The sequence below is a fragment of the Macaca thibetana genome, chromosome 4 (genome assembly GCF_024542745.1).
Source record: "Macaca thibetana thibetana isolate TM-01 chromosome 4, ASM2454274v1, whole genome shotgun sequence".
Taxonomy (NCBI): Eukaryota; Metazoa; Chordata; class Mammalia; order Primates; family Cercopithecidae; genus Macaca; species Macaca thibetana.
The window spans coordinates 155,425,082-155,440,090 of NC_065581.1; the positions used below are offsets into that span (position 1 = coordinate 155,425,082).

Genomic DNA, 15,009 nt, shown 5'->3' on the forward strand with positions numbered 1-15,009 from the left:
AGGCCATAAACTTTAAAAAAATATTACTAAATTGTATTTCCCTTAGCAATACGTAGCAATTTAACAACACTTTTAAAAGATTCCAAGTCTTTTGGGTGAGTCTCAGAAGCAAAGAAACATCTGCCTTGGAGAAGATAAGCTAAAATGGATGGAGGATCAGAGCATCTAAGGCGACTAAGCCCAAGATAGGGGAATCTTTACCGCCTCTACTACCAGGTACATTTATCCAGAGGGAGAACAACGCACTGGGTCAGAAACCTGCTTTGGGACCAGGGATCAGAAAACAGGAGATTCCAAGTGAGTGTCGCTTCCTTCTTTGCATACAAAAAAGCCAGTAAGTCAGATTCTCTTTCCTTTTTCAGTTCCTAGTATTAAGAGTTCTCGGTTCCACAGGAAGGTTAGGGAAAAATTTTAAAGACTGTCTTTAATTTCCCTAGCTAACTTGGGAGCCCTCTGAAACATTCATGAATGTCAGCAAAGCAATCAATTTGTGAACAAGACAGAGAAATATGGGCAGGGCAAGAGTATAGTTAAGCAAACCTACAGCTGTTTAAATGATTACAACCAAAGGCACTAAACAATGTTATGTAGAAGGAGTTGTCTGTGCGTGGAAATCAATGGGTTCTGCCATTTACCCTACTATAGACAACATTTTTCATCAAGTACTCGAATTAGGATCAAGATGATCAGCTGATTAAATCTGAAGAAACTATAAAGCTAGAAGTATTCATTAAAGGATACACATTTTAATTTTTTTTTGGAAGGAGGCAAAGCATATATGAACATGACAAGAATGGTACCAATGTGGCGGAGCGGCAATGGCACATGTTAAAAAAGACTTAGGAGGTCTAACAGACAGGAAGCTCGGAGTGCACACTGTGATGGCAACGCTGAGGATGGCTGGTGTGACCTTATGCTTATCAATGAAAACACAGCATCTAGGACAAGGGGAGTGATGGTCCCAGAGGTCTCACAACAGCTAGCACAAATCAGACCAAACGCTGACCATTATTGGACCCAGATCTGGGGGCCACAGTTTAAGAAGAACATTGACCTCAACTGGAATATACACAGAGGAGAATGATGTTCTGAATGCTGGAGGGACTTGAAACCACAGCATACAAGGAACAGCTGAAGAAACTGGAGCTATTCAACCAGTAGAAGAAGAGATTTTGAAAGTACATGAACTCGTCTTCAAATATTTAAAAGATTATCAAGTGGATGAGGAAATCTTGTTTTTAAGGTCTTTAGGATTAATAAGTAAGATTACAGAGGAGCAGATCTCAGCACGACGTGAGGAAGAATTGTGTAAGCGAACTGTTCCAAAAAACTGCCTCTTCAACAGTTGACAAACAAGAGCTTGTCAAGCATAGGCCAGATTACCTCTCCCTAGGGAAACAGAAAGGGAACTCACATATCAGACAGGGGCAAGCCAATAAATCTCCCAACTCTAGGAGTCAATGAAATAATTAACGCTTAATGCCTAAAAGCATTTTGGTGACATTCTAAACACCAGTTCATTAGATGGGATCTTAGATGATTATATGCCATATTAATCAAATTCAGAACAAAGCTTCAATTAGCGGTTTTAGGCAGATCAATAAATGTGAGATTTTGTGTCATTGAAGTACTTATCTCAAGAGGACCCTGTTCCAATGAACTCTAGGTAGAGTTAGGTTTATTCCCTCTTCTCTTATTGTGCAAGAAAAATATTATTTCATAGCATGCCATTATCTATACCATTCCCGTATCATTGGTAAACACGATATAAAATACAACATGCCACAAATTTCAAAACACCCATGAATAAATAATAAAGTCTTTATTAATATTACATTAATAAGTCACATTATCTAAGTTTCCAGACTTTACGGGCATCCTGTATGATCTTTAATAGATATTAAAAACTAGGGAATGTTATCTCCTTAAAGAATAGTAATAGGTCAGGTGCAGTGGCTCCCACCTGTAATCCCAGCAATTTGGGAGCCAAAATGGGCAGACTGCTTGAGCCCAGGAGTTGGAGGCGAGCCTGGGCAACATGGCAAAACCCAGTCTCTACCAAAAATACAAAAATCAGCTGGGTATGGTGGTGTCCACCTGTGGTCCTAGCTATTTGGAAGGCTAAGGGGAGAAGATGGCTTGAGCCCTGGGAGGGAGAGGCTGCAGTGAGCCGAGATCGAGATCGCACCACTGCACTCCAGCCTGGGTGACAGAGTCAGACTCTGACTCAAAAGCAAACAAAAGACGGTAACAATACTAACACCTATTGTATGTAGCTAGGTGCTAACCATTTATATGATCTCATCTGATTCTCTGAGAAAGCTGTAAGTTAGGTACTATTATTGTCTCTATTTTAATGATGTGGAAACAGAATGAGACCAGTTAAGTGACTTGCCCAAGGTCACCCAGGTATTAACTGAAGGCAGGCTTTCCAGAGTCTGGCTACTTCAGTACTGGGTTTATTCTGTGTCAGACCTAGTATTAAGTACTTTCCATATATTTTCCCATTTAAGCCTCAATGACCCTGCGAGGTATGTATAGTCATCTCCATTTTACAGGTGAGAAAATGAGGTTGAGAGGTTAATGGGTCGCAGGCCACACACTTGCAGAAATTCTAGCTCAGCTCTACCTGAGCCTGAGCTCCGTGCTCTTGTCCTGTTACTGCCTCCGGGTAAACTCTTCATTTCTTTTGAGAATTGTAATGCTGCTTTAACTGTCAGCAAAATAACCTGTACAGGTGGGTGACACTAGAAAGTTTTTTAAAAAACTGTTTATGCGCAGTACCAATACCCTGTTCCCCTGACATCAAAAAACAGTTTTCAGAATTTTGACATTCTAGAGGAAAAAACAAAAAACCAACCAACCAACCAGAAAAAGGAGATCTAAATCAACTGAGTAAGCCATATTATCTACTTTGATACAATTTTATTTTCAGTGGTAGGCTTAGAGCTGATTCTCACTGAATCATCTAACTGAATAATCTTAGCCAAGACATTATCTCTGCACCTCAATTTCCTTTTTTAGAAAATGGGGATGTAACACCAGCTTCCTTTTATTCCAACACATAAACTCCCAAACCACCTGCCTTTGTTATGTAACTCAAGGTGAGCAAGGGGTTTAAATTATGCTTTTAATACACAGCTAATTTCTGCAGTAGAAAATTGAGTTATGGCTGTTCCCAAGCTTTATCTAAAATATCTTCAATACTTACAGGTAATATAAAAATTCAGAAAATCAACCATATTTACCTACAGTTAACTGTCATCAGTAAATACAAATACAGGTATTTATACCCATCGCTCAACAAATACACAGTTCCAAATTTTTTGTCAGCAAAAATTTATGTAAATAATATTTTATTAATAATAAATTTAATGTAAAAATTAGCAGTGCTCCATTTATAGGGAGAGTAAGCTCAAGTATTAAGTTGGTTATTCCAATAATATGTATTGATAAGAAACATATAAACTCTGAGACCTTCCTAATATTTTAAATATTCCTGAAGCAACACAGAACTTAATAACAACTGCAAGAGCTGTGCTTGCAACTTTGTCCGTTGTTCATGGTCCCATACACACAATTAGCACAGACTGGCAATGACTCCTACAGTGTTTGGTAGGTTTTTTTTTTTTTTTTTTTGGAGACAGAGATTTTGCTTGTTGCTCAGGTTGGAGTGCAGTGGCATGATCTCGGCTCACTACAACGTCTGCCTCCTTGGCTCAAGCGATTCTCCTGCCTCAGCCTCCCGAGTAGCTGGGATTATAGGCATGTACCACCATGCCCAGCTATTTTTTGTATTTTTTTTTTTAGTAGAGATGGAGTTTCACCATGTTGACCAGGCTGGTCTCGAACTCCTGACCTCAGGTAATCCTCCCGCCTTGGTCTTCCAAAATGCTGGGATTACAGGCGTGAGCCACCGCGCCTGGCCTGGTAGGTATCTTTATACAAAATTAGGGCTCTATTAAATTGATGTTGTAAGAGAAAAGCACAACGGGAGAACTTGACATTAGAGGCCTTTGAGTGCAATGGACTAGGCTCTAACCTCATGTATGGTATGTAAAAAATTTTATTTATGTGGCAAAATTGATTATATTATTATAGTACATGACTCCTCAGTTAAAAAACACTAAAGAGCCTCCTCATTAAATACTTGCAATGACTCCGTGAGGTGTGTCCAGGCATTTACGTTTTCAGATAAGGAAAATAAGGCTTAGAGAGTTTAAATTACTCGACCCAGGTCACAGAACTGCAGAGATTCCAACTCAACTCTACCTGACCCTGAGGCTCACACCACAGAGTGTCACACTAACCTGCTTCAGGTAAACTGTTTGTTTCTTCTGAGAATATTATTACCAATTTAACTGCACTCGAAATAACCTGTACTGGCAAGTGACTCAAGCATGTGAGTGGTGGGGACATGAAAGTGGTTATCTGACGCTAGCTAGTAGCACTGCTCTAGCTTCCTGTCTTCCCAGTGTTACTGAGACTGGTTGTTTCGTGGAGGAGAGAATATTGGAATTACAAGGTACAAGCTGCTTAGCTGTCACACTTGAAAAATCTAAGACTGACTCTACATCTTAGAGTCCTTGAGAGTTTCAAGTTTGTAGGAAACACTCAAAGATGATACTGTTGGTTTGCTTTAGTGGAGCTACAACTTCTGTTCAACAATGAAGGTCTGAAACTTCATATCTTAGAGAAAATGCAAAACAACAATTGCTAACCACATTTTCCCCAACCTACTTCAGGACATCAACAGTACTGAACTCATGGCAAGCATGTGGCCAAACTGACTGCTTTATGCATGGGAGGATGGATACCCCATTCTCCATGATGCGCTTCCTTCCCATTGCATGCCTGTATCAAAACATCTCACGTACCCCATAAATATATACACCTATTTCATACCCACAAAAAAATTAAAAAATTTTAAAAAATAAAATAAAACTGACTAGCCTATGATTTCTCAAGATGAAAAGTATCTCATATTCCAAACAACACCAAATGGGAGTTTATATTACAGACTAGGAAGAAAAATACCTTCTTCTTGTTGGCAAAAGTCTCATGGTATTTTTGTGATGCAAATAAAAATCTGTTGGGAGTTCCCAGAGATGAGGTTTCCCTTCAGTGGGATGAAAAACTCCCAGGAAGAGGTTAATGGAATCTTGTCTGTCAGCATCTAAAAAGCAAAATAGATATTTCAGAAAATCAATTACTGATGTATATAACTCGAGACTATTTTCTTAGGAGGAGAGTGGTACAAAAGTAGTATTTATACTTCAAATACATACAAATACAAGTACTTCATACACACATACATAAGTTACCAAGATTTGGTGCAGAATTAAAATCTTGCTGCAAAATGTTTCCTCTTTGTTCCATAGCTCTTATAAAATACACAGATGATAGCGAACATAAACTGCTTGTTGAATTTGGAGACACTTAAACATCTTTAAGAACTCAGAGAGTAAATACCTTAGATAGCAATTTTATTTTTAAAATGAAAATATATCCTCACCATTTGTTATTTTACCTGAAGTAAATGTATCTTCACTTTATTGCAAAGACAAGCAGAGACTTCAGAGACTAATAAAATGACCCAATTTCTATCCATATTCTGTTGTACAACTTTGAACAAGTCAGTTGCATTGTCTCCACTTTTAATCCTTGAAAAGATACTCTCCCTTTCTTTAACAGAGACAATGTTTACAACATATTTTGTCCCTGTCAGCTGTGAGGCTGGCCCATTCTCTTTTGCGGCTGAAAATGAAGGCAGAGAAGGCACATGATAACAGCCTCATTCTAACTATTTGAGCATTCCAAAATTATCTTTTAAACTATACTATGAAATAACAAAACTGACGGTGTGTATGTTTTACTTCCTCTTCCTTTTCCTAATTCTCTTTTGGTAAAAATGATAATATGCACTGAAGTGGTCTCATGAACCACCCTTCCCATTCTACATTCTCCTCCCTAGTGTCCTTCATTCTTTCTCCTTATTTCCTTCTTTCCATTCTTGTCTCAGAGTCCTGTATATTCCAGTTTGTGGCAGACATCCACAATATAAATAATAACCTCTTTCCAAAAATGAGCATAGAACTAAAAAGATAGCACCGTAGAAATGACTGCATTTGGAGCAAGGTAACATTATTATAAAATCAATTTTCTTCCAACAGTTATAGTGAACAAGATACACCTGAAATTAGCAACATTGTTCTCATTGGGTTATTTGATCATTATGGCAAAACTAAATGACTGAAATACGAAATACAGTACATCAAACATGTATTTCATATATTAGACAGGAAGCATTCCATTAAAATAGCACTTACCTTTTGGGCTAAAAGTAATATATAAAAAGAGACATGTTTATGTGCTGAGCACATTTGGGGACTTTCTTTGCACTTGTTGAGAGAAAACATCAAGCATTAAATAATGCATACATTACTGCCCCAATGTGTACCCTCTTTACATAATACAAAAGTAAACATGTTGCTCTTATGGCAATTACATTCTTTATGCTTCTTAAATAGCCTTAATAGCACTTAATAGTTCATTTCACATAGTACCTCAAAATATCTTAATATAATCTAGAGAAGCTTTCCACTTTTCAGCCACGTTTTCTAGGAGTTTCTTTCATCCTTTAACAGGAGTTACCTGTAATTTTTAGCAAGTACGGTAAAATGTAAGATGTGAGAAACATAGCCAAAAAAAGAACATTCTTTCAAAGGATCATAAAGAAGACTTCTTAGAAGTACTGCTGCTGCAACTTAAAATACATGTATGATGTTTATCGTCACTTACTAAGCTTGAGATATAAGTGAGCCCTAACGAGCCCAAGGATCTTCTCCTGGCTACTTCTGACTGCAAATAAAACAATTACCTCCAGGAAGATGGTGGTACTCTGGATATGAACAAGGGTTTAAAACTGGTAGGCTCTCTGTGGTTGTGGATAACAAGAGGGCAAAATGATTAGCCACTTTTATGTTTAATTGTGCTTTAAGGGAAAAAAGAATATGCACCATTCAAATACCATTCAAACAGGTTAAACATTAGCCAACTTTACTACTCACTATATTTAAATAGATCAGGTTTAAATATAACAATTCTTTTTAATTAGAGAAAAAATCACTTTTGAACTGAAATAGCTCTTATTCTAATACTAAGTTTATGATACGGTGGCCTCTGAAATCAGCAGTGAAAGGAAGTATTATTCAATAAACAGTACAATAGTATTGGGGTGGAGGGGGAAGGGACAATGATGTCAGATCCCTACCTCACATCAGACATTGAAATAAATACCAACTAAATGTAGGAGAGACACAAATTAACCCCTAATAGAAAAACAGATACACACACTTCAAAAGGAACAGAAACAGCCAATGGATATATAAAAACCCAACTTCGCTATTGTGAATAGTGCTGCAATAAACATACGAGTGCATGTGTCTTTATAGCAGCATAATTTATAATCCTTTGGGTATATACCCAGTAATGGGATGGCTGGGTCATATGGTACATCTAGTTCTAGATCCTTGAGGAATCGCCATACTGTTTTCCATAATGGTTGAACTAGTTTACAATCCCACCAACAGTGTAAAAGTGTTCCTATTTCTCCACATCCTCTCCAGCACCTGTTGTTTCCTGACTTTTTAATGATCGCCATTCTAACTGGTGTGAGATGGTATCTCATTGTGGTTTTGATTTGCATTTCTCTGATGGCCAGTGATGATGAGCATTTTTTCATGTGTCTGTTGGCTGTATGAATGTCTTCTTTTGAGAAATGTCTGTTCATATCCTTTGCCCACTTTTTGATGGGGTTGTTTGTTTTTTTCTTGTAAATTTGTTTGAGTTCTTTGTAGGTTCTGGATATTAGCCCTTTGTCAGATGAGTAGATTGCAAAAATTTTCTCCCATTCTGTAGGTTGCCTGTTCACTCTGATGGTAGTTTCTTTTGCTGTGCAGAAGCTCTTTAGTTTAATGAGATCCCATTTGTCAATTTTGGCTTTTGCTGTCATTGCTTTTGGTGTTTTAGACATGAAGTCTTTGCCCATGCCTATGTCCTGAATGGTACTACCTAGGTTGGAATCAACCCAAATGTCCATCAGTGACAGATTGGATTAAGAAAATGTGGCACATATACACCATGGAATACTATGCAGCCATCAAAAAGGATGAGTTTGTGTCCTTTGTAGGGACATGGATGCAGCTGGAAACCATCATTCTTAGCAATCTATCACAAGAACAGAAAACCAAACACCGCATGTTCTCACTCATAGGTGGGAACTGAACAATGAGATCACTTGGACTCAGGAAGGGGAACATCACACACAGGGGCCTGTCATGGGGAGGGGAGAGGGGGGAGGGACTGCATTGGGAGTTATACCTGATGTAAATGACAAGTTGATGGGTGCAGCACAGCAACATGGCACAAGTATACATATGTAACAAACCTGCACGTTATGCACATGTACCCTAAAACTTAAAGTATAATAATAATAAATAAATTAAAAAAAAAAAAACCCAACTTCGCTAGTCATCAAATAATGCAAATTAGAACAACATACCATTTTCTGCCTATTAAGTTGTCAAATACATTTCAAAATAGGCACTCCCATAATGCCAAGGGGAACATTAACTGTTACATCCTTTCTGAAAGGCAATTTGGCAAATATGTATCTATATAATATATAAATAGATATTTTAAGCCCTAAAAATTATTTTTACCCTCTGACCTAATAAATTTGCTTCTGAACTTTTCATAAGATCAAAATATGAAAAAAGGTATATGTTCAAACATGTTTGTTTAGAACGACTCTAAATGTACAAAGCAAATACCTAAATTATGATGCTTCTCAAAGATAGAATACCATAAGGCTACTAAAAATCATGTTATAGAAGAATAAGGTTATAAAGATTCACTATATTATCTAAAGGAGCAAAAGCAGGTTATAAATTACAGGTATAGTAAGACCAGAAGGATCATGTTCTCCAAAATATACAAGTGGCTATCTCTGGAAGGTAGGGATCATCTGATTTATTTGTGAGCCATTCTGTACTTTGTATAATTAACACATATTACTTTAGTATTGGAAAAAAAATGGCCAGGCATGGAGGCTCATGCCTGTAATCCCAGCACTTTGGGAGGCTGAGGCAGGCAGATTGCTTGAGATCACAAGATTGAGACCAGCCTGGGGAACACAGGGAGACTCCGTCTCTACAAAAATAATAAAAAAAAAGTGAGCTGGGCATGGTGGCACATGCCTATAGTCCCAGCTACTTGGAAGGCTGGAAAGAGGGAGGATCACTTGAGCCCAGGAGGTAGGAACCAGCCTGGGCAACATAGGGAGACCCTGTCTCTACAAAAAAATATAAATAAATAAGTAAATAAATAAATATTAGATGGGTGTGGTCCCAGCTACTCAGGAGGCTGAGGTGGGAAAATCACTTGAGTCTGGGAAGTCAAGGCTGCAGTAAGCTGTGATAGCACCACTGCACTCCAATCTGGGCGGCAGGGTAAGACCTCACTCAAACAAACAAACAACAACAACAAACCCCTGCAGTCATCCAGATAACAGTGGGTGGCTGTGGCTGTGTGGACCAGTATGTCAGAAGTAGGGATGAAACACAGACCACATAATTTTGGAGGTATAACCAACAATATTTGTTGATAGATGGGATTGGGGAACAGTGATGAGGAAAAGAAATAATGCAGGGAGAATTCCTAGGTTTTCTGAATTGATCAATGGGTATTGAAGTAGAAAAAACAAGTAGAGAAACGGACTTGAGACACAGTCAAGAGTTTCTGTCTCAGAAATGGTAAATTTGTGATTTTGTTAGATATCTGCGGTAGGAAGAAATCTGGCCCCTAAGACCTTTGCTCCCTAGTATCATACCATGAATATTTTCTACTACATGGCAAAAAGGACTCTGCAGATGTAATTAAGGTTACTCATCATCAACTGCAAGATAGAAAAATCCTAACTCATCTGGTTGGGTCTACTGTAATCACATTAATCCTTTCGAGGCTGAAGAGGAAGGCAGAGATTTGAAGCACAAGATATATTTGGTGCACTGTGGTAGGCTTTAAAATAGAGCAGGCCACAAGCCAAGAAACGCAGCAGCCTCTAGGAACTGAGAGTGACCCTCAGCCAACTGCCAGCAAGGACATGGGACATCGGTCCAATAGCTGCATGGAATTCTGCCAACAATGAGAATGAGCCAGGAAGCCTCCAGATAAGAGCCCAGGTCAGCTGACATTTTGACTTCATTTTAATGTCATGTGACATCATTTTTACTTGAGACTTGTGAGACCCTAAGCAGAGAATACAGCTCAGTAATGCTGTGTCCGTAGGTTTCTGGTCCTCAGAAACTCTAAGATAATGGGTATTGTTTTAAACCACTGAGTTTGTAGTAATTTGTCATGGCAATGATAAAAACTAATTCAATGGCCGGGCATGGTGGCTCACTCCTGTAATCCCAACACTTTGGGAGGCCGAGGCAGGCAGATCACCTGAGGTCAGGAGTTCAAGACCAGCCTGACCGACACGGAGAAACCCTGTCTCTACTAAAAATACAAAATTAGCTGAGCGTGGTGGCACATGCTTGTAATCCCACCTACTCGGAAGGCTGAGGCAGGGGAGTCTCTTGAACCCAGGAAGCAGAGGTTGCGGTGAGCCGAGATCACGCCATTGCACTCCATCCTGGGCAACAAGAGCAAAATTCTGTCTCAAAAAAAAAAAAAACCAGAAAACAAAAAAACGAATTCAATATCCCAGAGGAGATGCTAGGCAGACATTTAGATAAATGAGTCTGGAGTTCATGAGAAGTTAAAGTTAGAGATAAAAATTTGAGTGTCAAATGCATGGTGGTCAAAAGCTGAATGTGATACCCCTAAGACAAAACTGGAAAAAAGAAGGGTTTAGCAACAGGGCAAGGGAAGTCAATAAGAGACTGAGACTCTCTCCTATTGGGGGAGATCTCAATATCCCACTGAGAGATCTCACAGAGTGAAGTTCAAGAAAGAGGAAGTGGTCAACTGTGATGAAAGTTGTTGAAAGGTTGAGTAAGATGCAGTCAGAAGAGTAAACATTAGATTTGGCAATGTGGGGATTGTTGGTAACCTGGACAAGCACAGTTTCAGTGTCATGGCAGGGCAGTTGTCAAGTGGAGCATGTGGAGAGAACAGGGTGGAGAAAACCCTTTCAAGAGGTTTTGCTCATGAGAGCAGGAAAATAGGACTGTGGCTGGAGGGGGATGTGGGATTAGGAATAGCTGGAAAGGGTGGATGGAAAACGCTAAGGTATGCTTTTATGTTAATGGCAATGATGCACTACAGAGGGAGAAACTGATGATGTACCCCAACGAGCATATAGTTAGGGAACACAAGAAGGCATGGGAGTCAAAGAAAAAGACAAGGCTTGGCTTCAGATGGAGCAGGGCCACCACAAGCACTGTAATACAATATAGGGTAGAAACTATGGGAGGAGAAAACGACGGCCTCTGCATTTGATGGTAAGAATTAGAGGAAGTTCCCTTCTCATAACTTATTTTCTCACTGAAGCATGAAGCAAAGTCATCAGCTGAGACTGAGGCGTTGTAGGTTTAAGGAGGAGGACAAGTTATGAAATGGTCATTTTGGAGAGTGGAAGAATGAACTTACTATGGAAATGTCACAGGACAGTCAGCTGTCCTTTGGAGAACTGTAGTCTGTTTAAACTAAGAGTAATACGTTACAAACTTTTCTCTTGCCATGTATAACTCCTTTGGTTGCAGGAGAGGTGAAGTGTTGGGCTTTAACAAGAGTTACCAAGGGTATTAAAACAAATGTTATTAAAACAAAACATTTTTCCAACTGTTTTATTTCTGCTGTTGCCAAATACAGCTTATTCACTCACAATCTGCTGTTTGAAGGATGATCTCAGAAGGCTATCTCACTATTCTTGATAAATTAAAATGTTCTCAGCATGTTCCCTTTGATGTCCCTTTTTCAGCAGTGAGCAGAAAGGGGAAGAAACTGCTGGCAGTCCTTTAGAGTACTAGCATAATGCCAGGTGAAGCCATCTCAGCACCATCTTCTGGGATCACTGTTTTCCACGCGTGGTAAGCTTTGAAGTCCTGACACTGTGATATAATTTGGACATTTGTCTCTGCTGAACTCTGGTGTTGAAATCTAATCCACAATGTTGGAGATGGAGTCTGGTGGAAGGTGTTTGGGTTGGTGCACTCCTTGTGATAGTGAGTGAGTTCTCAAGAGATCTGGTTGTTTAAAAGTGTGTGGCACCTCCTTCCTCTCACCCCTTGCCAGTGAGATACCTGCTCCCCCTTCTTCTGCCAGGATTAAAAGTTCCCCGAGGCACCCCTGCAAGAGCCGAGAAGATAATGGCACCATGTTTCCCATACAGCCTGCAAAATCGTGGGCCAATTAAACCTCTCTTCTTTATAAAATTAATCAGTCTCAGGTATTTCTTTATAGTAACGCAAAAACAGCCTAACACACCTTGGGAGCTTTTCTCTTTAGATCCCTGTTGAGAACATGATTCCCCTCCATGCATGCATATACACATTCACTACATTTAAATTATGCACACGCATGTGGGTGTATATATTTATGTTAGGCCTATATATATATATACACACACACACACATATATATATACAGCAGATCTATTATTAACTGCTGTAGGTTTCTTATCTTTTTTTTATAATAGGATTTAAATTCAACCAGCTTCAGCAAGAAAATCCAGGCTTACAAAATTTGCATTTAAAAAAAAATAGAAAGAGCTTAGCAAGGCCCTTAAGGGAATTAAAAGCTCTCCCTAACATCTGAAGAGATACCTATGCGTTCCCTGTAAAGCATCCTCCAACTGCCTATGTAACCAGTTACATTAAACACTAAAAGGTGCTTCCTCGACAAACATGCATGCTAGCATGTGAAGCCTCAAGAACAGTAAATAAATAAATACATAAATAAATAAAATAAATAGAAAAAAGGGTCAGGTGAGTTGCCCACATAGCATCAATCCATCCACATAAACCAAAGGTAAAATTCCTAACAATGTAATTTCACTATTCTAGTTGCTTTTGTTTGCTTGTTTTTTTTTTTTTTTTTTTTTTTTTTTGAGACGGAGTCTCGCTCTGTCACCCAGGCTGGAGTGCGGTGGCCGGATCTCAGCTCACTGCAAGCTCCGCCTCCCGGGTTCACGCCATTCTCCTGCCTCAGCCTCCCGAGTAGCTGGGACTACAGGCGCCCGCCACCTCGCCCGGCTAGTTTTTTGTATTTTTTAGTAGAGACGGGGTTTCACCATGTTCGCCAGGATGGTCTCGATCTCCTGACCTCGTGATCCGCCCGTCTCGGCCTCCCAAAGTGCTGGGATTACAGGCGTGAGCCACCGCGCCCGGCTGTTTGCTTGTTTTTTGAGAGAGAGTCTCACTCTGTCACCCAGGCTAGAGTACAGTGGCATGATCATAGTTCACTGCAGCCTCGAACTCCTGGGCTCAAGGGATCCTCTGCCCTTAGCCTTCCACATAGCTGGGACTACAGGTGTGCATTACCATGCCTGGTTAATTTATATATTCATTGTAGAGATGGGATCTCACTATGTTGCCCAGGCTGGTCTCAAACTCCTGGGCTGAAGCAATCCTCCTGCCTTTGTCTCCCAAAGTGCAGGATTGCAAGTGTGAGCCATTGCACCCAGCGCTTTTTTTTTTTTTTTTTTTTTAAAGTCTAGTTAATCAGTATGTTCCTGCCTAGTCCAGAAGCATAATGTGAGAAGACTTACTAAGTTTTGCAAAGTTGTCTTGAGTGGTTTAAAGAAAATTGTTCTATATTGTCACCATTATATAATACCCATTGTAATTTAAAAATAAGTTGTACATCCCAATGACACCATGCTTCTTAAAATAAAGAAGCCTGTTTTAGCCACATTATTCATAAAATCATTCCTTTCATAGTAGTTCCTCTTTCAGTTGTGCATAATTTTGCCTTACCTTTCCATTTGTGCACATTATTTTCTCATAACTATCTTTATCTTTTATATTACTCCTTTCTTTTTTAAACATGGACAGCTACACAGTCATTCTGTCTGTCCTCTAGTCTTATTACAAAGCACATTACACTCAGGAGGCTGAGGCAGGAGAATCACCCGAATCCGGGAGGCAGAGGTTGCAGTGAGCCGAGATTGCGGCACTGCACTCCAGCCTGGCGACAGAGCGAGACTCCGTCTCAAAAAAAAAAGCACATTACTTGATCCTTAAGTGTCAATAATGACCCCTATTACAGGGACAATGATGACAGGAGAGGGCAAAAGAGCAGATGCCCTTTTTCATGGTGATATACACCCTGAGGGATATGTACATGTTAGCACATGACAGAAGTAGCCGGTGAGGATTCTCCTCTCTGGGTTTTCAGAGGGAGCATGGCCCTGTCAACACTTAGATTTCAGACTTCTAGCCTCCAGAACTGCAAGACAATACATTTCTATTGTTTTAAGCCACTAGTTTGTGCTGTTTTGATACAGCAGCCCTAGGAAATGGATGTGGATTTCCCCCGTGTGTGTGGGCAGGGGCACCTATGATTTGCTTCCGGCCAAAATATGACAAAGATGATGGGTTGTCACTCCCATTATTACATTACATTTATAAGACTCAGTCTTGCTAGCACACTAATCCTATTGTCAGCTGTGAAGAAGCACGCTGCTATGAGTCCTACAGCCACAAGGAACTGAATTCTGCCAACATGTGGGATGAGAAGTGGTTCTTTCTCAAAGGCAGCCTTGAGAGACCCTAAGCAGGGGACCCAGTTAAGTTGTGCATAAATTTCTGATGCACAGAAATTGTGAGATAATGCATGTGTGCTGTTTTAAGCTGCTACATTTATAGTCATTTGTTACACAGCACAGAAAACTAATACAGTTGGACAGGAGCATAAGAGATGAGCTTTGCAATCTCTCTGGGCCTAGAAAATGTGGACAGCTGACTCTTATGGATGCTTTCCCAGATGCTTCTGAAACTG

At 39.7% G+C, this 15,009-nt stretch overlaps 1 protein-coding gene across 2 annotated transcripts in view; it reads right to left on the reverse strand.

Annotated features, from left to right (window-relative positions):
* Positions 1-15,009, reverse strand: part of FIG4 (FIG4 phosphoinositide 5-phosphatase) — a 130,641-nt gene that overhangs the window by 43,458 nt on the left and 72,174 nt on the right. For both annotated transcript variants that reach the window (XM_050786824.1, XM_050786825.1), the window contains one exon: positions 5,038-5,176. In XM_050786824.1, coding sequence (XP_050642781.1) covers positions 5,038-5,176 — 139 coding nt within the window. The remainder of the gene's footprint in view (positions 1-5,037; positions 5,177-15,009) is intronic.